The sequence below is a fragment of the Bolinopsis microptera genome, chromosome 8, assembly GCF_026151205.1.
Source record: "Bolinopsis microptera isolate Bmic1 chromosome 8, MBARI_Bmic_1.0, whole genome shotgun sequence".
Taxonomy (NCBI): Eukaryota; Metazoa; Ctenophora; class Tentaculata; order Lobata; family Bolinopsidae; genus Bolinopsis; species Bolinopsis microptera.
Window position 1 is genome coordinate 12977618 of NC_087079.1, and position 21733 is coordinate 12999350.

Below are 21733 nucleotides of genomic sequence, written 5' to 3' on the forward strand. Positions count from 1 at the left end.
TTCAGAACCTTTCACAAGAAAATGGCACAAATTTTGCCGCCCAAAACGGAGGCTAAAAATGGGACACCAGGCTATTAATTTTATGAAACGATGCAACGATGCAAAGGTAATAAACCGAGTAAAAAACAGATAAGATCAGATGAAAAAATTTGTATAAAATTTAAAATCAGGTAAAATTATCAACACTAGATATTAATGATCATTGATTTAAGTGTAATAAAAAATCTAAATATAGATTTTGCCTTTTCCCATTTCACACTATAATAATAAAAATAATCAGATATTGTCTATCCACCCTGACTATAAAAATTCATAATACACACTGAAACTCGACAATAAAAATAAAAAACGGGCACAAAATAAAATGTATAAATAAACACGCATGCCCAAATTAGTGTAACATCCTTAAAATTTATCTATGTTGCTTACTTTACAATAATTGGGGTGCAACCCCCGCCCTGAACCCCCATAAAATAGGATGCACCCCTAGAAATATTTAAAAATTTGAAGCAACCCCTCTTGAACTTGAATGATAAGTGATCTTATTGAGTGAGCTAAAAACTATCAGTGATCGGATATTAGGCGATATATCTGATTAGCAATTTCGAGGTTATCGTTATCTTCACTACTGGATAAAACCGTGCCAATACCTCGCATTAGTTCGTCGTCAAATTTACAGTCTGAAAATAACAATTTTGTAAGTACTACAATTTAACAGTAGTAAACTTAGCGATACAAAAAATGAGTTTCTTATTAAAAAACGAATTACCAAATATAAATTATGTATTTTGTTGCAAGCCCTCTGCCCTGGTGAACAGAACTATAATTCTTAAGGGTTTATTCTGTAATACAATATCACCAGTCGCTAAAGTCACTGACCGTGTTTCAGAGTTCCAGACTTAAGGATATTTCTCAAAAGTGTTAGAACACGGAGAATAATAGCATTGTTTTTACAACCGTGTAGCAAATGTATACTCGTCATGTACACCTGAAGATAATGCTGGAGTTGAACGTTCTTAGTACTGCAAGAAAGAATAGCAAAAGATTCTAACTGTAGGCTGTAGCATGTGAACTCAGTGATCGGCCGGGGTCCCAGCTCAAAAATGCCCCCCCTAGCCACGGCTAAAATCTTTAATATTTGGCAAGGAAATTATATCTCTGATTGAAAATCATCTAAATTATTTCCACAATTTTGAAATTGAGAGGGAATGCTGGAAGTGAAACAACTCTCCCAACAGTTTAAGATTACTTAAATTACCGGCCGATAACATTACGGCAAGAGATAATCTCCTTGGCCCGTGCCCGGTCCGATCACTGGTGCTGGATATCTTTTACAACCTTAATATGTGACAAGGTGCGAGTAGTGAGTATCATGTGTAAGTTTCAGCACCCAGAATAGCTAGTCATTAAAATAATAAGCGACGCGAAAGTAATATCAATATTTGTATATTTCAGTTTAATAATTAAAAAAAAGGTGCAATAAGTAAACTCACAAGAGTTAAATCAAACACCATATCAGAGCAGGTCATGTTGATGAGTATCTTCAGGCAACTTAACACTATGTCGTATTGATACTGAAATATATTTTATAATAAACATTATAGAAACATTATATTTGACTTCCAAGCCCCCTGGTAAAATAGGTCAGTCTATTATTTTTATCATTTTGCTCACAGTCACACACTGTTTTAATTTAAATTCGGCAAATTTGACATTTGCAAAAAAGTGTTTGGTGAAGCAATGGGGTTTAAAATTCATAACACAAACCTTACATTGATTTGAGGTGTATAGAGTGACAGTATCTGAGGAATAGCTCTGAGGTTGTATTCAGAAATGATGATGTCCTGGTGAGAGGTGATGTTCACCAGGAGGTTTAGAATATTTCGCAGTATTTCAACATCTTCCTGCTCCTGCGCAAGCGCTTCACACAGAAGTGGTATTACAGGCTGGTGGGATATTGATTTGTTATTAATATATCATAATGTACATTTTGTAGGTACATTGTACAATGTGAGATGTACATAGTACATCTGGAGGTGGTACAACAGGCTAGTGGGATATTGATATTAATAATTAAGATTATTGTGTGGGAGTGTTACATTGCAGGATTGGGGTGTAAACTCGCGATACTTAATATTTAAGGTGTTATATTGTACAAGATTGGGGGTGAAGTAACAATGAAATATAAGGAGTGAACTTACAGTGCAAGATTAGGGGAGTTTAAAGTAAGATCGAGGGTGAAAGGTAAGTGCTATTTAGGGTGAAAGGTTAGTGCTATTCAGGGTGAAAGGTAAGTGCTATTTAGGGTGAAAGGTAAGTGCTATTTAGGGTGAAAGGTTAGTGCTATTCAGGGTGAAAGGTAAGTGCTATTTAGGGTGAAAGGTAAGTGCTATTTATGGTGAAAGGTAAGTGCTATTCAGGGTGAAAGGTAAGTGCTATTTAGGGTGAACTTTAGGTGCTATTCAGGGTGAAAGGTAAGTGCTATTTAGGGTGAAAGGTAAGTGCTATTTAGGGTGAAAGGTAAGTGCTATTTAGGGTGAAAGGTAAGTGCTATTTAGGGTGAAAGGTAAGTGCTATTTAGGGTGAAAGGTAAGTGCTATTTAGGGTGAAAGGTAAGTGCTATTTAGGGTGAAAGGTAAGAGCTATTTAGGGTGAAAGGTAAGTGCTATTTAGGGTGAAAGGTAAGTGCTATTTAGGGTGAAAGGTAAGTTCTATTTAGGTTGAAAGGTAAGTGCTATTTAGGGTGAAAGGTAAGTGCTATTTAGGGTGAAAGGTAAGTGCTATTTTGGGTGAAATTTAGGTGCTATTAAGGGTGAAAGGTAAGTGCTATTTAGGGTGAAAGGTAAGTGATATTTAGGGTGAAAGGTAAGTGCTATTTAGGTTGAAAGGTAAGTGCTATTTAGGGTGAAAGGTAAGTGCTATTTAGGGTGAAAGGTAAGTGCTATTTAGGGTGAAAGGTAAGTGCTATTTAGGGTGAAAGGTAAGTGCTATTTAGGGTGAAAGGTAAGTGCTATTTAGGTTGAAAGGTAAGTGCTATTTAGGGTGAAAGGTAAGTGCTATTTAGGGTGAAAGGTAAGTGCTATTTTGGGTGAACTTTAGGTGCTATTAAGGGTGAAAGGTAAGTGCTATTTAGGGTGAACTTTAGGTGCTATTCAGGGTGAAGTTACGCGGGTGCTACCAGTCAAAAGATTTCACTCTCTTACACGTATAGTGCCTATGGAGGATGGGTAAGTTTGACAGTGTAAGATTAGAGTTGTTACAGTGAGATTGGATGTTATAAATGTGTATATAATGTGCCTTGAACAACTAAAGAACATGTACAGCAATATTGATTAAGTATTGGTAATAATATAACTAGGAACATTGATTTCTTGCCACTTGAACAATCTATGTCACTGAAAGTCTGAAACTGTCACTGAAATTTCTCTTACCTTAACAAACTCTTGAAGCATATCAGGATTAGTTGATATGTTTGTAACGATTTTGTAACAAACGATCTTGATGTCAGGATTGCTCGTTTGCCACAATACAGTGATTACATTTAGCAGGCACCCAGACTTCTTGAGATGCTCCTGTAAAAACAACAATAACAGAGCTATATATATGTATATATATAAAACATAATATAATATTATAATATTATTATTTTAGTAAGTCTAACAGTTGTTATCACATACTTAGGCAAGCGCAAGATATGTGCAATTACATGGCATTAGAGTGCATGTAATTGTTGTAATATGGTATTTAGAGATATCTTTTAGGATATCTTAGTTTAGCATAACGTTTAAGGGACGTAGAATTTAGTATGTGTTTCCGGGTATTATATAATAACCAATGTTTTTATATGTTCGTATTTGGGAGTTACACATTTTGAGTGTAAGTCGGTTGGCTGGCAGAACTACTGTCAGACTAACTGTCTGTAACGAGCCGTCCGCTCATTTTGCACCTGACTAACAGCCAGACCTGTGGTTGGTCCTCGCGGACACAGGGTGACTGCTAGTGGAGTGCTCATTGGCGAGACTGCAAGTCACGTGGTGCAAGCAGATGCGTTGTGCCGTCACGCAGTGTGGCGTGACGAGTTTTGAGAGTATACCCGGAAAGCCGGATGTGAAGAGCTCACTTCTTAGTTGCCCCTTAATCATTTTAAGGGATTCAAATTGACGGTAGCCAGTCTTACTGAGCACTACCATTTGTGATTAGACACGTCGAGTGATCTATTAGTCACGTCAATTGATTGGAGCGAACACTTAGAAGTTTTTATCTGTTGACGTTCACTTTGTATTACTTTTCCATTTAATTAATTATCCTTTTTAATATACTCGTTTCATTTCTACTATACGGTACGCCCTGCCGTTCGTGCTTCGTGACTAGAGCTTGACTAGCATACACTAAATACCAAGAAACTCGGTTTTCTATATCTGGAGGCCACTTTTAGTGTTGCTATTTTTGCTCGTGATCCTTCTAGTATCACCTATATTCAGTATAGTTTCGTTTAAGATCCTAACGTTTCTCATTTGATAAGCTAAGTTCGGTATACGTCGAAGTGCAGAAGAATTACGTGGAGATTGTTCGAGATCTTTCAGTACTTCCTACTAGATTTGGTAAGTGTAGCTACCCATTTTGTGGTACCTGTATATTCCAGTTGAGTGCGATCGTTTTGACGAGCACCTAGTTTACAGCCGCTTGTAGACTTCAGTACGTTATTACCTAGATTGTTAGTGAGATTTGCGTAAGTTTAGCAACCTTACTTTCCGTACATCTACTCAGGAGTGATAGACGTAGAAGTTACAGTTCCAGTAAAGCACAGTAAAGTCTTGACTAGAAGATTTTCCAGCAACGTGAGGAGTACGCCTGTTCCAGTACTTATCTACTCTATTTGTAAGTGTACTTTTACATTTAGATTCACGTTTTAGCATGTGTGATAGTTATGCAGCTGAAATGGAGTGGGCGACGTCAATTATCGAGTCAAACATAAATAAGACTATGGAGGAGATAGATGGTTTAGGTACAGATAGCCATGACATTTCCGATTTAGAGAAGGAGTTGAATTCAGCTTTAGAATGCCTGCAGAATAAGATTGATAATGTACGGCCAGAACCACTTAGCACAGTTACTAAGTTTAGAAACGTGAACATCGGGGATGATTTTGACAACAGTATGATAACCCCATTGAATAGTTCAGTCGCTGGTCCACATTTGACGGGTGCCAAGCCTCCCAAGCCTCCTTACTTTGACACTGGATCTAATTTCATCATATTTGCCAGGCGGTTCAAGGAGCATTTGATTCTGTGTGGACATAGCGGTGGTTCTGATATTAGCACGTATATGTTGTCGTACATTCGTTGTGAATCCACCTGGGAAATACTGCAGAAAATCTCTCTTAGGCCGGACGAGAGATGTAATATTGATCTTCTTATTAAGCGATACTCAGAGGAGATATTTCCAGCTACTCAATCTTGGGCCTATAGAACTGAGCTCATGTCATTGCGTCAGTTAGCAAATGAGAACCTACAGCAGTTTATTTCACGTATAGATGAGCTTGCTTTTAAAGCCGGATACGACTGCGAGTCGAAGAGGGACGAGAGTTGCTTGCATGTTCTTGTTGTAGGAGCTCGTGACGTAGCTGTAAGGACTAAGCTTTATGAGTCCCAGTTACATTCCTATAGAGAGGCAGTAAAACTAGCAATCCACACTGAGCGTATCACGATAGCTGTTGGTGGTGAACCAGGGAGTTTCACTCAGGCCCAGGATACGATTTTCGCCATTAGTAATCCTGAATTAGATGGCCAGAGAGCTAGGTTTGCAGCACCTAGACAAACACGTGACCACTTTATGACGGGCACTAGACAGGAGAGTTATAGTCCTGAATGTCCTCCTTCCCATTCGGAAGTTAACCAGCGCACAGGCCGATCATGGACTCCTAATATGGTTAGCAATAGTTTTAGGGGTGGTATGAGAAATGATGATCGTAGAAACACGCCTGTTCAATCACGTTATCAGCCAGCTCGCAACGTGGTTAATTCTAATAATCGGGGATCACGTAACGTTCGCTCTCAGTTAGAAGGTTGTTGGGAGTGTGGTAATAGAGGACATTTTCAGAGAAACTGTCCGAGCAGATTTGCTGGTAATAGAGGTAGATATCAAGACAGAGGGTCTTCATATCAGAGTGGTTATGGTCAACAGAGTTGGAACAGAGTGTATAGACCTAACAATCAGGCGCCTTTAAACTTCTAAAGGGCGGCCCTAGATTTAAAAGGAGGTCGCCCGCGGTCAAAAACACACATATTTATGAGATTGTAATGAGATTTTCGAAAGTGACGTCTTTTGTCATCAGGAAGCTTCAGGAGCTTGCTAACTGTACTTTTACCATGAAGCATATCTCGGGGAAGAGAAACCAGAGGTGTGGTGGATTTAACCGCTATAAATACCAGGGTTATGGTAAATCTCGAGAAAATGTAGCGAGCATTGGTCATAGTTCCACTTTTAGTCTTGATGCTGCGTTAGAGGGAGTAAACCGGGTGAGACGTGAACATTATAGATGTAAACACCCGATACTGTTTAAGAGGATGCAAGTACCGGTTAGCAGCGAGACTGTGGTTGATGATGATTGCAGTAATCTGGTTGAGGAATCGTGCAATGAGGTGAGTGTTGAGGACAGTATGATTCCGGGGTTCTTGTTTGATGAGAATAGTGAAGACCCTAGTGTTGTAAACAGTGTTCCGATTTCGCCTGAAGTTGATAGCCGTCATTGCAATTGTAATCTTACTCAGGCTGATACAACAGAGGAAGTATCAGTAGTTGCGGGAGCAGTTGATGTAGTGGAAAATGTTTCAGCGGTTACTAGTGATGTAAGCTCACTAGAGAGAGGAGTAAAGTTTCTTAATCCTACCCATGAGCAGATTAAACAGGCTCAGAAGGAGGATGATATCTTAAACCAGGTCTATAGTTGGGTGATCAAGAAGGAGAAACCGGTGGTAATTCAGGCGGGTAGAATGCCACAGGAACTGTTAAGTTATTGGAAACAGTTTGATCTTATAAGTATCAAGGAAGGGATACTTAGGAGACGTTGGACTGAAGTGAGGGATCCGGAGGGAAGTAGAGAGTTGATCATAGTCCCCGAATCCTTGCATGAATCTGTCCTGGACATGGTGCATAACCAGGAGACTGCACATGCTGGAGTAGAAAATTGTCTTGAAGTCTGTAAACGACATTTCTACTGGCCGAAAATGGGTGAATGTTTCAAGTTATGGATTGCAGCATGTTGCAGGTGTGCAGCAAGTAAGCCACCTCAGGCATACAATAAGGCACCCCTCAAGCACATATTGTTCCACTCCTTTAACTCAGCAATTTGTTTCGATCATATAGTTCCTGAGAAGGTTGGTGCTACACCTAGAGGTTACAAGTATATTTTGACGATAACCGATTGTTGGTCAAATTATGTGGTAGCTATTCCTACTAAGACCCAGACAGCTAAGGAGAGCGTGTCTTTGATTCGTAGGTTTTGGATTGATCGTTTTGGCCAGCCTAGATTCATGATGGCTGATAATCATCCGGGTTTTAGAGCTAATTATTTCGAGACCATAGCTCAAGCCCTAGATTGCAAATACATTCATGGCCAACCGTACGTTTCTCGAAGTACTGGAAGAGTTGAAAGAGCGAACCGTCGGTTGAATACTGCCCTGAGAACCAGCTTACCACCAGGACGGTACCAGGACTGGGATCTTTGGTTATCAAGAGTAGTCTTTGTACTTAACTCATTGCGGAATCGGCACACAGGTTATTCTAGCAACAGATTGGTGTTTGGTCGTGAGTTAAACACACCGTTAAGCCTGCTAGCTGAGAATCGTAAGGATTTCGAGCTAGAGCCTATGAAGGAGAATGAGTTTGATGTTGAAGCATACGAGCTGTACAAGAATCTCAAGTTTATCACCAGGAAGGTGAGGGTCCAAGCTGAGCGTGATTTTTGCTATGCACAGAGATATCACGATAAGCACGTTAAGGGACCATTCTTTGAGGAAGGTGAGGAAGCTTTTGTTTTGATAAATTGTCCAAAGCACAAGTTCGGTCCTCGTTGGGTTGGCCCGTATAAGATCTCTAAGAAGATAAATGATCACTTGTACTGTTTAGATTTGCCTGATGGAGAGAAGAAGGTGTTTAACATTGGAAAGTTAAAGAGATATGTCAGGAACAAGTTTTCTGAGAAACTAGAGACTAGCTTTACATTGCCTAAAGTTGTTAGCAGTGAAGCTGAGTTAGAGACGGCCTCATCAAGGCGAGATGTAGTCTATTCCGATAGTGATAGTGAAGAGGAGACAGATTTTCAACTGAGAAGAGCACCAGTTGTAGCAAGGAGAAGAGAGGTTCATCCGAAGAAGTTTCGTCTGGAGAGGGATGGTGCAGCTAGCATTTATAAACAACCTAGTTTAAGTTCCACTCCTAGGGTTGTAAATAGTCCTGCACAACTAGATATGAATTCTACTAATCCTAGTTTTAGTACGGTAACACCTCTCACACATAACATTCCCTCAGGCGATAGTGTAGAAACAGTTGATAATTCTGCAGAGTTCTTCACTCCAGCTAGAGAGAGATCGGCCGCTAGAAGATCATCGAGTCCGGTTGTTAGTGAAGGAACGATGGGTCATAGCAGTTCTAGGTCATATGATACAGTGGGGCACGACATTGACACAACAGGATCGCTTTCTCCTGTGGATCTAAGAAGACAGAGCCCTCCGAGGGAGGAGCGTAGATATAACACTAGGAGACCTGAGGAGCGGAGACAACCCGACCGTTTGGGGTACGAGAAAGTTAGTGTGGTCAAGGATCTCTTGAGGTATTTAAGCCAGTAGAAGACGGGGAGAAGCCCTGACAGGGAAGTACACTTACTTTGGAATCTAGTCTCAGTACAGTAATATCTTACGCACTTAGCTAAACTTTCCATTTAGTACTTAGCAGTGATATAGTAACTTACTTAGGTATAACACGTGTATCTTTCAGAACAGTACTGATAGGGATATTAGGATCTTTACTCGCAACACGAACCGTTCAGGGCTGCTTTAGTGGCGGAAACGTAGAAACTTTCGAATTTATTTTGACTTCTTTGTTTGCTTGTCAAGGACGTTTTAGAGATTCCGATACATCTCTATCTAAATGATGAAGACTCAACACCAAAGACTCTACAACTTGGTGCAAGAGGGAAGTATTTGAAAGTTTTGGAAAGTTTTGAAAGATTTGTGGAAGTCAATTTCAGTTTTAACTTTAGGATTTTGAGGATTTAAATTTAATGCACAGGGTTAGGGCCGTGTATTTTATTTTGAGACTTGACTTATTTTTAAGTATTGGACTTTTGATGCGTGGGAGCATTAAAATTTAATTTTTGAATAGGGCGATTATTTTATTGTTTTAAAATATTCGAAAAAAATTTTTGGGTAGAGATGTTGTAATATGGTATTTAGAGATATCTTTTAGGATATCTTAGTTTAGCATAACGTTTAAGGGACGTAGAATTTAGTATGTGTTTCCGGGTATTATATAATAACCAATGTTTTTATATGTTCGTATTTGGGAGTTACACATTTTGAGTGTAAGTCGGTTGGCTGGCAGAACTACTGTCAGACTAACTGTCTGTAACGAGCCGTCCGCTCATTTTGCACCTGACTAACAGCCAGACCTGTGGTTGGTCCTCGCGGACACAGGGTGACTGCTAGTGGAGTGCTCATTGGCGAGACTGCAAGTCACGTGGTGCAAGCAGATGCGTTGTGCCGTCACGCAGTGTGGCGTGACGAGTTTTGAGAGTATACCCGGAAAGCCGGATGTGAAGAGCTCACTTCTTAGTTGCCCCTTAATCATTTTAAGGGATTCAAATTGACGGTAGCCAGTCTTACTGAGCACTACCATTTGTGATTAGACACGTCGAGTGATCTATTAGTCACGTCAATTGATTGGAGCGAACACTTAGAAGTTTTTATCTGTTGACGTTCACTTTGTATTACTTTTCCATTTAATTAATTATCCTTTTTAATATACTCGTTTCATTTCTACTATACGGTACGCCCTGCCGTTCGTGCTTCGTGACTAGAGCTTGACTAGCATACACTAAATACCAAGAAACTCGGTTTTCTATATAATTATAAGTACATTTTAAAATTATTAGCAAAAAGCACTTTTACATTTAAAATAAGTTATGATATTAAAATCACGCTTCGACATTAACAAGAAATGCGGCCGCATTTCTTCAGTGGGCGGCCACTCAATTTAACGATTCAGTGTTTCATATAAGTTGTCGCATTTCATTTTAATCTCTTATTCTCAGGCCTACGCAAGAATTGATTTTGTTCTGTTCAGCATACAAAACAGTGGTTGCACCCAAAAATTATGTAAAATAAGTTTGTGAATGTAACAAAACGCACCTAGAGACCTAGACTAAAATATTCGGAAGGATGGTCAGTTATGAATTCGGTCACGACCCTGCCAGGGCCCTGGCATATTATAAAGTAATCTTAATTTCTAATCGTCCATAATGACTTTTCGAGGCTTGGCCCCAAAAACCATATTGATGGGGAAAAGTTATCCTTAATGGTCCTAACTTCCTAATAGTCTTAGTTATGGTGATAAATTGTAGCTATTTTCCTACACCATACTTAAAGCTATAGTAAAGCCAAATAAAAAAACCTGTTCTTCTTTAAAAGCGCTCTTTTCGTTGATAAACTTAAGTAAGACTCCCAGCTGAGGGTTTCGAGTACTGATGGCTGGTGCTAGCTTGGAATAATCCACTGCTGGTACAGAAGTCTTCTTATCTGGCTTCTTTTCTGAGGAAAGTAAAAATAAAGTGATTCTTAAAAATTTAAGAAAACGTTTCTTGTTAGCCATCGAAATGTCAGAATGGAAAAGAATAAGGTAAAAGACGTTAACCCACTCTTGTTTGGTTTCTGAGGATCATTGATAGTGCTTGTCTCTTCGTTGTTCAACCATTTTTTGATCAAATAGCTGCCCAAAACAGTAACTATACCAGCAGACAACCCAATCACTAGTGTTTTAGTTGAATTTAACATTAAGTTCATGGAGTAAAAAGGAATTCATATTCCGTTAATATGATTACACGGTATTGAAAGGAGTGCACTTCTGGTGATCATGACATATTCCCTGATAAATAGATCGTTTAAAAGTCAAACTTATGAAAGATAACAACATAATGTAAATAAGGCTAATCAACCTATGCAAAACCGCTAGCCTATTATAGTATAGTACTAGTTTAATCTCAATTTTCTCATTCTAAATTCTTTGAGGTAAAAATTTTTAATTATAATATTCTAAATTCTAATCAAGTGTAAGAGTTATCAAACATTTTCAATCTAATATAATAAGTTATCTTTGGAGAATGGAGGTAGCTAGTTGCTAGAGTGATCTGTGTTACAGTTGAGCTGTTCGTTTTTAGCTGCATGGATAGTTAAAAACGATATATAATTGTCAAAGTGAGTATATGCAGTGTGAGGATCAATCCTAAAAAAGTGGGCAATTATAAAACCCTATCACCCCATTGTATAAATTAAAAAATTGACTAGGAATCCAGTCTGGAAATAAAAAAAGACTATATTATGTATTTTTAAAACGACCATACATTTTTCGGCCGGGTGACTATTTCATTATGTTTCACCCTCAATTCCATACCATACTGTCTTGTGCTTCGCTGATTATATTACTGAGGTATTATTAGTTTTTCATTGGTTATTCATAATTGCCAAAAAAGTGGGAATAAAATTATCATCTGCGAGTTCAGAACTCGCATCCAGCAGATTGGAGGATATTAAGCATTAACCTATTAAGCCATGTGGTCATGTTCAAGAGTGTAATATTTATATCTATTATAATCGCATGGAACTTTTTTAGAGCATTCCTGCAAAATGCTCGACTAGAAACAAGTCACGACTAGAAAAACTAGTCATAGATTTCTGTAGATTTCTGAGAATGAAGAATTACTGGGAATTTCCACTTTCCAGGAATATTTGTCGAGCGTTTTTTGTCCCAAGAATCAACAAGAATCTAGCTAGATCTTACATGTGTAATGCGCTGGATTCGAACGTCTTAAGAACCCTTGAGAGCAACTAATTTTAATTTAATTTACATTTTTTTGACAAAAATCAGTTGGTGGCTATGAAAATACTATGACTAGGAATTAGATTCTTAAATTCCTCACTTTTAGCCACTGGGCCTATCACTCCCTCATGCTTGTACATTTATATGATATGGTCCAAAACGCCATCACAGTATACGTATAGTCTGTACATCTGGTTCAAGAAAACAACATCACAGTATACGTATAGTCTGTACAGTATACGTATAGTCTGTACATCTGGTTCAAGAAAACAACAATTTCAAGAAAACAACAATTTTATTTAGTATCAATTAAAGCAAACATAAATATATTTTATATATAACTAGCAGGACCTTTTTACCAGATATCTTAGGGGACTTGGAGTAGCAAGAGAATGGATAGAAGGTATATACCTAATACAAAAATACGTCAAAAAGAATCCAGGGTGATACAGGATCGGAGAGTGCAGACCGTAAAGTTTACGCACCCACCCTTGCCTCCTAAATTCTTGGTTGGGTAGGCATTTATGCGAACTTGGTCGTTTATACTCCAAGTCCCTTTGTTAAAAAATTAATAAAATTTATCTCAGGAGTTAACTTCATTCAACAATAATAATATCAATATCAATTTATCGCATAAATTTAACTATCGAATACAGGTTTGATTATCGAATATAGTTCAACACCCCTAATTGTAACAACATCAAATTATGGAGTCCTGGTGAGAGTCACAGCCAAGCTGCTAAATACAAGATTGTCATACAGATAATGCCAAACTTAGACTCAGTAACATTTGCAACAATCCAAATTTGTTTAATCCTAGTGAATGTAGCTAGTTGAGTTGCTGATCCAACACTAACCCTTGCCAGTGCAATTTGCACTAGTCAAGCCTTGAGTTAGACCTCCAGAAGAACAGTATGCTGTAGATAGAGACCAGAGTGGCTGTGTTGGTATCCAACAGCTATGGAAGGTTTGCATTTGCATTTGTACCTTAGCCAAGTTAAATGCTTTGATAGAAAGAGTGTGTCAAACAGTATATATATACATATAGTTAAATGCTTTCAAAGGTCAAATAATATATATTCAATTTAATCAAGTGATGCAATTGGCAGAGCACAATTCACAGGTAACGGAAATTATTCACTGCTACCAAAATTATATGAAATGTCAACAATCAAATATATACACATCTACTCCATCACAGGGGCAGGTTGTAAGAGACTTCTTCTGGTATTTATTGTCCATTTGTTTCGTCAACTATGTAACTGTATAGTGTATAGAATTATAATTATAATTATTGTCCATTTTTTGACTCTATAATCTCGTAGAGCAATGAGCACTGTTCCTAACATTGCAAATCTTCTTCTTGTCCTCACGTGCCTTACCACATCGCAATATCTCTCTTTCTTTTTCCTGGCTATGAGGTCCGCTAATCTGTTGACAAACCGCTTACACTCTTTGGACATGCCTCCAGATGTGAGAAATACAGCTGGGGTGAAGGTGGCCTTCTCCACATTCAACACTCTCTCCAAGTACTCATCATATCTTCTCCTTCTCGTTCTCTTCGTATACTTCTTGAAGAGTTTTTGTCCTGTTTGGTAAGTAATCAGGGTGTGAAACCCTTATGTCAAGAAAGGTCTTATCAAATGTAAAACTAATCGGCAAATATGGATCCAAAACATTCTGAAAATGCTCCAGCCAAAGCAAGCTTCCAGAAACGTTGTTCACCTGAGCTATTTGTGGTGATACCATAATTAATTATGATATGGTAAGCACCAAGCCGGGTACTCTTCAATTGATAAGAAATGGCTGAAGACAAATCCTTCTGAAGACCAGTGATTCCTTCGTGGCCAGTGGCGACCAGTTTTGATAAAAGCATCGATAATATTTGTGTACTTTACTTCATTAGCATCACATGTCTTGAAATCGTGTTTTCCACACATGCTTAATGCTTAATAAGTTGGAAGATGCGTCAAGGATTAATAGAATGTTGAACGACGGATCGACAGTTTCTAAAAAGATTTAGGTAGCGCTCGATTCTTTTTGTGTGTTTATAACCTACGAAGACGCGCGCCGAGTTGGACTTGTCAACGGTTTTTTGTCGATTGTTAATAGACTAGCCCTTGTCATACGTTGTATGACCCGCCGCGCACGAAGTGCGCAGCTCCCCCCACTATAGTGAAGCGACCGTGGGGGTCACCACGTGATACAAACTAGCCCGGCGCGCGCTACTTCGTAGCAATTGCCTCGAGAAAAAAGCGGCGCGCGCTACTTCAAAGAAATTTAACATCCGTCAACGGTTTCTAATAATTAAAACACATATTTTACAAGTATTTTACAATCGTTAAGATTTTTTAACAAATTTCAGTGTGCGTGGCGTCCCGAAGAAATTAATTAAAAATCCTCTGCACAGGGACACTAAAGTGCAAAAAACTGCTGCTGACTGCTGCTGCTAACTGCTGCTGACTCACCGCTGCGCGCAGTGTTGTGACCGCTCTTCGTCGTATTTTACATATATTTGGACGCTGGCAATTTATTCCATCGATAATTTTAAAGTTTTAACATTTTTATATTAAATTCTTTTTTAATTTAGTTCTAAAACGATTAAGCTTGCTTTCTGTAAAAATTTAATGTACTTTCGTAAAATAATTTTGATGTGGCAGCGATTTGAAAAGGAAATTAGTTAAAAATAATACAAAAAAATCGGACATTTTTTGATATTTAAACATGAATAACTTGAGCTGTGTTGACAGTAGAAAAATTTATTAACCTCTATCCGACAGCTTTAAAATTTTTCTACGCGCCGCGCAAATCCACGCGCGCATTTCAGCGTGTCAAAATCGTTTAAAACTAGAATTAGTTGATGAAGGAGCATAATGCAGATCATACGTACGTCGTACGTGTGGCTTGAACATTATGATTTCGCGCCATTTCTTGTTTCTGCACTCGCTTTGAACTTTCATGGCTTTAACAGCAGTTATCGACTGACGACTTTGCTGTATTACATAGTGTACTTGGTACATAATTGATCAACGATAATAGGAGGAACCCCTGCAAGCTTTAAGTTTAAAGGGCTCGTGTTACTTTAACATCACTTTTGAATTTCACGAAAGCAGATAAAAGGTAGGTTTTCGTTGAATCAAAGTAAGCTAATATCAATTAGAACGAGTATAATTGTGTTACTTTAATACATCGCTTGGTACTGTATTTCATAGTTAACTAACGACATTCTCGCTTTAGGTTATTTTATATAAAACACTTTTATCATTGTTGATTGTGACTTGTCCAATCATTGCACTAGTTTATTACAAAGATTATCAAAATCTTGCGGTAAAATTATTAAACAAGCACCCATAAATGACAAAAGTCATTTAATTTCAACATTCCTCATTGCTTTTGTGATTTCCTGCAGCTCTTACTAATGGGCAGCTCTTACTACTGGGCAGGTCGCCCCGTGGTGGTTCATGGAGGCGTCTCAAAAAAAAACTGACTGAACTATAATCTAAATATGATAAGTGCTTATTAACCTCTCTGGTTTAATTCAAACCTTTTATAGAATCTACATATGAACTTACAATGTTTTGCAGTTTTAGTGACGTTGCAGAAACTCCGGAATACTGTGGATTGGGAGGAGGAGAAAGTGATAATTCTGTTATATGGCCTGTTTCTAGGACACGATAAACTTCCTAATAAGGTATTTTTTTCAGGATACGATAAACTTTTTAATAAGGTATGATCTGTAGCTAGGACACGATTAACTTCCTAATACAGTATGTGTAGATGATAACCTCCCTTCCTCTTCTAGATCAGATGGCTAAGTTACGGTGCAAAGACGGGTAGCTTGAGACTACCCGTTGTTACCTATAATCTAACTCACTCTTTCCACATACGCGGCTAACCTGTTCCCGATCAATATTCAGGTAGTGGAGAACTTAGAGTTAGATTATTTAATCCGCTTTTTGATTTTCCCCAGTCTTCATGCTAGATTCCCGTTCATTTTAGGGCCTCATTTAATCAGTCGGCCTTACTAAAGAACCTCTCACCCTAATAAGAACACGTAACTTGAAGTCTGATCGACTACATAGCTTTCGCTACAGCACTAACACGTGCATTTACAGAGGAGCAAAAGTTTGCGGAGGCATCCTAGAACGGTACATATTTTAACATATCATGCACAGGTGCCATTCTGTTTGTTTGGTTCACAGCTATTTCCTACTCCTAGACTCCGTGTTCGGACTTTTGATTTCTGTACCAGTTTATCGTTAACTTAGAGTTAGATTATTATTCCGCTTTTTGATTTTCCCCACTCTCCATGCTAGATTCCCGTTCATTTTAGAGCCTCATTTAATCAGTCGGCCTTACTAAAGAACCTCTCACCCTCTTAAGAACACGTAACTTTAAGTCTGATCAACTACATAGCTTTCGCTACAGCACTAACACGTGCATTTACAGAGGAGCAAAAGTTTGCGGAGGCATCCTAGAACGGTACATATTTTAATATATCATGCACGGGTGCCATTCTGTTTGTTAGGTTCACAGCTATTTCCTACTCCTAAACTCCGTGTTCGGACTTTTGATTTCTGTACCAGTTTATCATTAACTTAGAGTTAGATTATTTATTCCGCTTTTTGATTTTCCCCACTCTCCATGCTATTATTGCTAGATTCCCGTTCATTTCAGAGCCTCATTTAATCAGTCGCCTTACTAAAGAACCTCTCACCCTAATAAGAACACGTAACTTGAAGTCTGTCAATCGACTACATAGCTTTCGCTACAGCACTAACACGTGCATTTACAGAGGAGCAAAAGTTTGCGGAGGCATCCTAGAACGGTACATATTTTAACATATCATGCACGGGTGCCAACTGCCATTCTGTTTGTTTGGTTCACAGTTATTTCCTACTCCTAGACTTTTGATTTCTGTACCAGTTTATCGTTAACTTAGAGTTAGATTATTATTCCGCGTTTTGATTTTCCCCACTCTCCATGCTATTATTGCTAGATTCCTGTTCATTTCAGAGCCTCATTTAATCAGTCGGCCTTACTAAAGAACCTCTCACCCTAATAAGAACACGTAACTTGAAGTCTGATCAACTACATAGCTTTCGCTACAGCACTAACACGTGCATTTACAGAGGAGCAAAAGTTTGCGGAGGCATCCTAGAACGGAACATATTTTAATATATCATGCACGGGTGCCATTCTGTTTGTTTGGTTCACAGCTATTTCCTACTCCTAGACTCCGTGTTCGGACTTTTGATTTCTGTACCAGTTTATCGTTAACTTAGAGTTAGATTATTTATTCCGCTTTTTGATTTTCCCCACTCTCCATGCTATTATTGCTAGATTCCCGTTCATTTTAGAGCCTCATTTAATCAGTCGGCCTTACTAAAGAACCTCTCACCCTAATAAGAACACGTAACTTGAAGTCTGATCGACTACATAGCTTTCGCTACAGCACTAACACGTGCATTTACAGAGGAGCAAAAGTTTGCGGAGGCATCCTAGAACGGTACATATTTTAATATATCATGCACGGGTGCCATTCTGTTTGTTTGGTTCACAGCTATTTCCTACTCCTAGACTCCGTGTTCGGACTTTTGATTTCTGTACCAGTTTATCGTTAACTTAGAGTTAGATTATTATTCCGCGTTTTGATTTTCCCCACTCTCCATGCTATTATTGCTAGATTCCTGTTCATTTCAGAGCCTCATTTAATCAGTCGGCCTTACTAAAGAACCTCTCACCCTAATAAGAACACGTAACTTGAAGTCTGATCAACTACATAGCTTTCGCTACAGCACTAACACGTGCATTTACAGAGGAGCAAAAGTTTGCGGAGGCATCCTAGAACGGTACATATTTTAATATATCATGCACGGGTGCCATTCTGTTTGTTTGGTTCACAGCTATTTCCTACTCCTAGACTCCGTGTTCGGACTTTTGATTTCTGTACCAGTTTATCGTTAACTTAGAGTTAGATTATTATTCCGCGTTTTGATTTTCCCCACTCTCCATGCTATTATTGCTAGATTCCTGTTCATTTCAGAGCCTCATTTAATCAGTCGGCCTTACTAAAGAACCTCTCACCCTCTTAAGAACACGTAACTTTAAGTCTGATCAACTACATAGCTTTCGCATACCGTTTCGTATCACGTATTTATCATCTCTCCTTCTTCAGAGACTGGCTTTATTTCAAAATACCGTATCGTATCACGTTTTTATCGTCTCTCCTTCTTCAGAGACAGGCTTTATTTCAACATACCGTATCGTATCACGTTTTTATCGTCTCTCCTTCTTCAGAGACAGGCTTTCTTTCAGCATGGTTACCCAGAGACTTGATGGTATCAGGGTTCTCGATGTTCTGAGTAATGAATTTAGTTTTTCCCTTCATTCATTCTAAGTCCCACTGTGGCAGCAACCCTTTCTATCTCTTGCATCAGCGTCTCTGTCTCCTTTTCAGTATCTGCTATCAGAGCAATGTCATCCACAAAACCAGTGAATGATATCTTCTCCACCTTGACTCTCCTACTCCTATAAGGCTTAATGGTAAATCCTATTTCAGGGTGCTTGCTTAAGGCTTGTCTCATGCAATAGTCTAGGGCTATTATAATGAACAGGTACGGTATGGTGCTAACATCTGCAAGATCTTAAGGAGAGAGTGGCGTGACACACCCTCTGTAATCAATAAAATTTTGCGAAACTTTCAGAAATACTAAGTTTGACCCAGATTTAAATGTTAAAGGTCGCTAGACTGAATGTAATATTTCAGTTAACAACTCTACCTCGATTCGATGCAGTGCACAGTGGGAAAGGTTGAAGTTGACGTTCAAGCAGTCACCCTGCCGAACAAGAAATCTTTCAGGCCAAGAGGCTAGGTGACTAGAAACTCAATCACTATATCCGTGAAACTTGTCGGGAGCACTGTTATGTGAGTTATTTTACCTTCTAAATTCCAATGAGCATGAAAATTACCCAGGTTCATGGAATGCACGAAAATGAACAAAAATTAATATTCTCCTAAAACTAAAAGTGCTCAGAACGGTTTAAAACTGGCCGGAAAGCGTTTAGATTGGTCCTAGGACCACTCAAACCAAGTTTGGGAATCACTGCATGTCTACAACCGATGTAACCAATGTTCCAAAATGTTCCAATTTTGTCCCAATAACTCGTTCACCAGCCTACCTCCGTTCACCAGCATGCGCTGTGACCATTATGGTCACGGCGCAAGATGTGCGCATTTTAAGATGGCGGGAACACATTTTAATTGCCATTGTACATTATAGTACATAGTGGACAGTGGAGTGTGTGGTCTGATACTTGATAGTAGACAGAGGTTATATTTGAAACATTCCCGGTGCCTTCAACTGTTCTTTACTGTGCATGCACTGACTATTTGATTGCTTAAACGAATAGGCGAGCCTTCAAAAACATTAGTTTCAATGTTTTCATAGTTTTATGATGCAAATATAATTTTTCCATTTACATAACTGATAATACCCCCAATATCTTTTCAGTTGTGGAGGTCGGACCGAAACTGTAATCAGACACTAAACATTGACGAGGACCAATTACTCTACTCCTTCAATGATTAATAAAGATCGCTGATTGCTTTTACTAATGTATAATGTTAAAATGAAAGAGGAACTATCGAGACGAAAGAGAAAAAGGCACTCATTTATTTATAGTTTTATGTCTTAACAATGATATTCGAAAGCTAATTTTAAAAACTGGCTCTGAATCCTTGCTAAATGATTTGGGAAGGTGTAAGGGCTTAATATGCCTGTAGACATCATTTTCAGTGGGTTTTATGAAGTTTATGATTAGAGTATATTTTGGGACTGAAATAAGCGCAAGACCTTCGACGTTTCTATTCCTACTGTTTTTTTAATTTAGCAAATATACAAACAAATTTTATACTGTCGTAAAGATAAAATATTTAGTTATCGGATAGAGACTTGAAAATTAAGTATTACAATAACCAAGCTAAAATATTCAATGTTAAACTCAAAAATTTTCACGCGTCTATGAAGAAATATTTAGTTCTGCGCGTAGTTTTTTGGTCACATCTACGGCAAATTTTCGCCAATTTTGTTCATAGTTTCAAAATGTTATTTAGTAGACAAATTACTTTCGGACTACATCTATATTGTTTATTTAAGTCTAAAAGAAACAACATTTATTTGACTTCAAAATTGTTCAATCTGAATACGAGCTAATTACGACGAAGGGAGGTCACAACACTGCGCGCAGGAGTGTGACTGCTGCTAACTTCGTCATACGTTGTATATATATGACCCACCTGTATCGTAAAAACTCCCCCTGCATTTCACATAGCCATGTGTCTACGCGTACTGCGTGACGCGCTTGCTACTGCAAGCGAGAGGGCTCTGGTTAGAGCAACCCCTGCATTGTAAAAACTACACTTTAGTGAAACGACCGTGGGGGTCACAACGTGATACAATGTTAACTGCTGCTATCACGCGCGCGCGCCCTTTCATGCAGCAGTTAGCCGCAGTCAGCAGCAGTCAGCAGCAGTTTTTTGCAAGCTTTAGTCTCCCTGTGTCTGCAGCTTTTAAAAAATGATGAAATAATTTTTAAATTTAATAAACGTATTATAAACAATTGGGTTTTTATCATTTATTAGTTTTATCCAAAAATATTGCAAATTGCATTGCGGATGATCTGAAAATTGTTTTGTATAAAATACTTATATACTTTTTTAACTAGGCCATGTTATGTGCTTTCGCACCGCTGCTTACTGGGCCGCGCTCAGCCTGTCATTCCGCCGAATCTCTATTCGGCGGAACATATATGTTTATGAACATAATAGCCTGAGGTCCCCAGGTAAGCCACTGCAGGCTGCAGGCGCGCTTGTTTCACATTTCACAAATTTAAATATATATATAAGTGGAAAACTTTTATTGCTGGATGGCGGGCGCGCGCCACTGCAAACGCAAGGGCTTTGGTTTAATTATGGTTAGAGCATTAATTTAAAATTATGTGCAGCTGATTTCAATTTTACCTGAAAACCTAGTTGTCATACGTTCAACGTTGCACGTTGTAAACCTGCCGCTTACGAGTGCATGGCTGTATATCGTGGCCACTTAGTCATTATATAGTGAACGACGTGATACAATGAAAACCCATGTTTGATGTTTACGTTTATCGGTTTATTACATGTATGACGTATGTTAAATGTTAATGTTTATGTTTATAAACACCATTGATTGAAAATATGGCGGAATGATAGGTTAACGGGTGATACTCGTAAAATATTTGTTCCATATATTGGACCGTCGACGTCGACCGTCGACGAGTCCAACTCGGCGCGCGTCCTGGTAGTGGTAGGTTGTAAACCTACAAAATTATAGGTTGACATAAGCACCGTCCAGTAAATTTAGATTTCAATCGCAACATTTTAAATGTGGTATATGCTGACGGCCGGGTGGCGGGTGTTACTCGTTTAAATTTTTTCGAAGTAGCGTGCGCCGGGTTATATTAGTCCGGGTTATATTAGTCCATTAACAATGAACACAGAACAATGGTAGGTGGTAACATTTAATCATAATATTTAATCATATAATATCAATGAAAGCTTTTGTTTTTAACGATTTAAGTATAAGTACGTATAACTATAAGTGCA

The 21733-nt window shown here is 38.5% G+C and overlaps 1 protein-coding gene and 2 long non-coding RNA genes across 3 annotated transcripts; 2 read left to right on the forward strand and 1 right to left on the reverse strand.

The window, feature by feature from the left end:
- Positions 1–35: 35 nt before the first annotated feature.
- On the reverse strand, positions 36–11148 carry LOC134819134 (uncharacterized). Its single transcript, XM_063828909.1, has 7 exons — positions 10913–11148; positions 10669–10805; positions 3432–3572; positions 1773–1946; positions 1494–1574; positions 880–988; positions 36–680 (listed from the first exon to the last, which is right to left on the reverse strand). Exons 1-7 carry the CDS (start codon positions 11055–11057, stop codon positions 565–567), a joined length of 903 nt encoding a protein of 300 aa, XP_063684979.1. The 5' UTR covers positions 11058–11148; the 3' UTR covers positions 36–564.
- LOC134819933 (uncharacterized) lies at positions 4521–10016 on the forward strand. Its single transcript, XR_010160818.1, has 3 exons — positions 4521–4601; positions 4768–4878; positions 8530–10016. It is a non-coding gene; the product is annotated as an uncharacterized LOC134819933 (long non-coding RNA).
- Positions 11149–15152: 4004 nt separating the features above from the next.
- LOC134819700 (uncharacterized) lies at positions 15153–20230 on the forward strand. The gene is made up of 4 exons (XR_010160792.1): positions 15153–15210; positions 15675–15781; positions 18860–19018; positions 19605–20230. It is a non-coding gene; the product is annotated as an uncharacterized LOC134819700 (long non-coding RNA).
- The last annotated feature ends 1503 nt before the right edge of the window (positions 20231–21733 follow it).

Excerpts from the sequence above, each read along its gene's own strand:
- LOC134819134 (XM_063828909.1), bottom strand. The coding sequence starts at position 11,057 with ATGAACTTAATGTTAAATTCAACTAAAACACTAGTGATTGGGTTGTCT. Across the intron at positions 1,575-1,772 it reads TCTATACACCTCAAATCAAT|TATCAATACGACATAGTGTT; the intron begins GTAAGGTTTGTG and ends AATATATTTCAG. Across the intron at positions 681-879 it reads GTCTGGAACTCTGAAACACG|ACTGTAAATTTGACGACGAA; the intron begins GTCAGTGACTTT and ends TGTTATTTTCAG.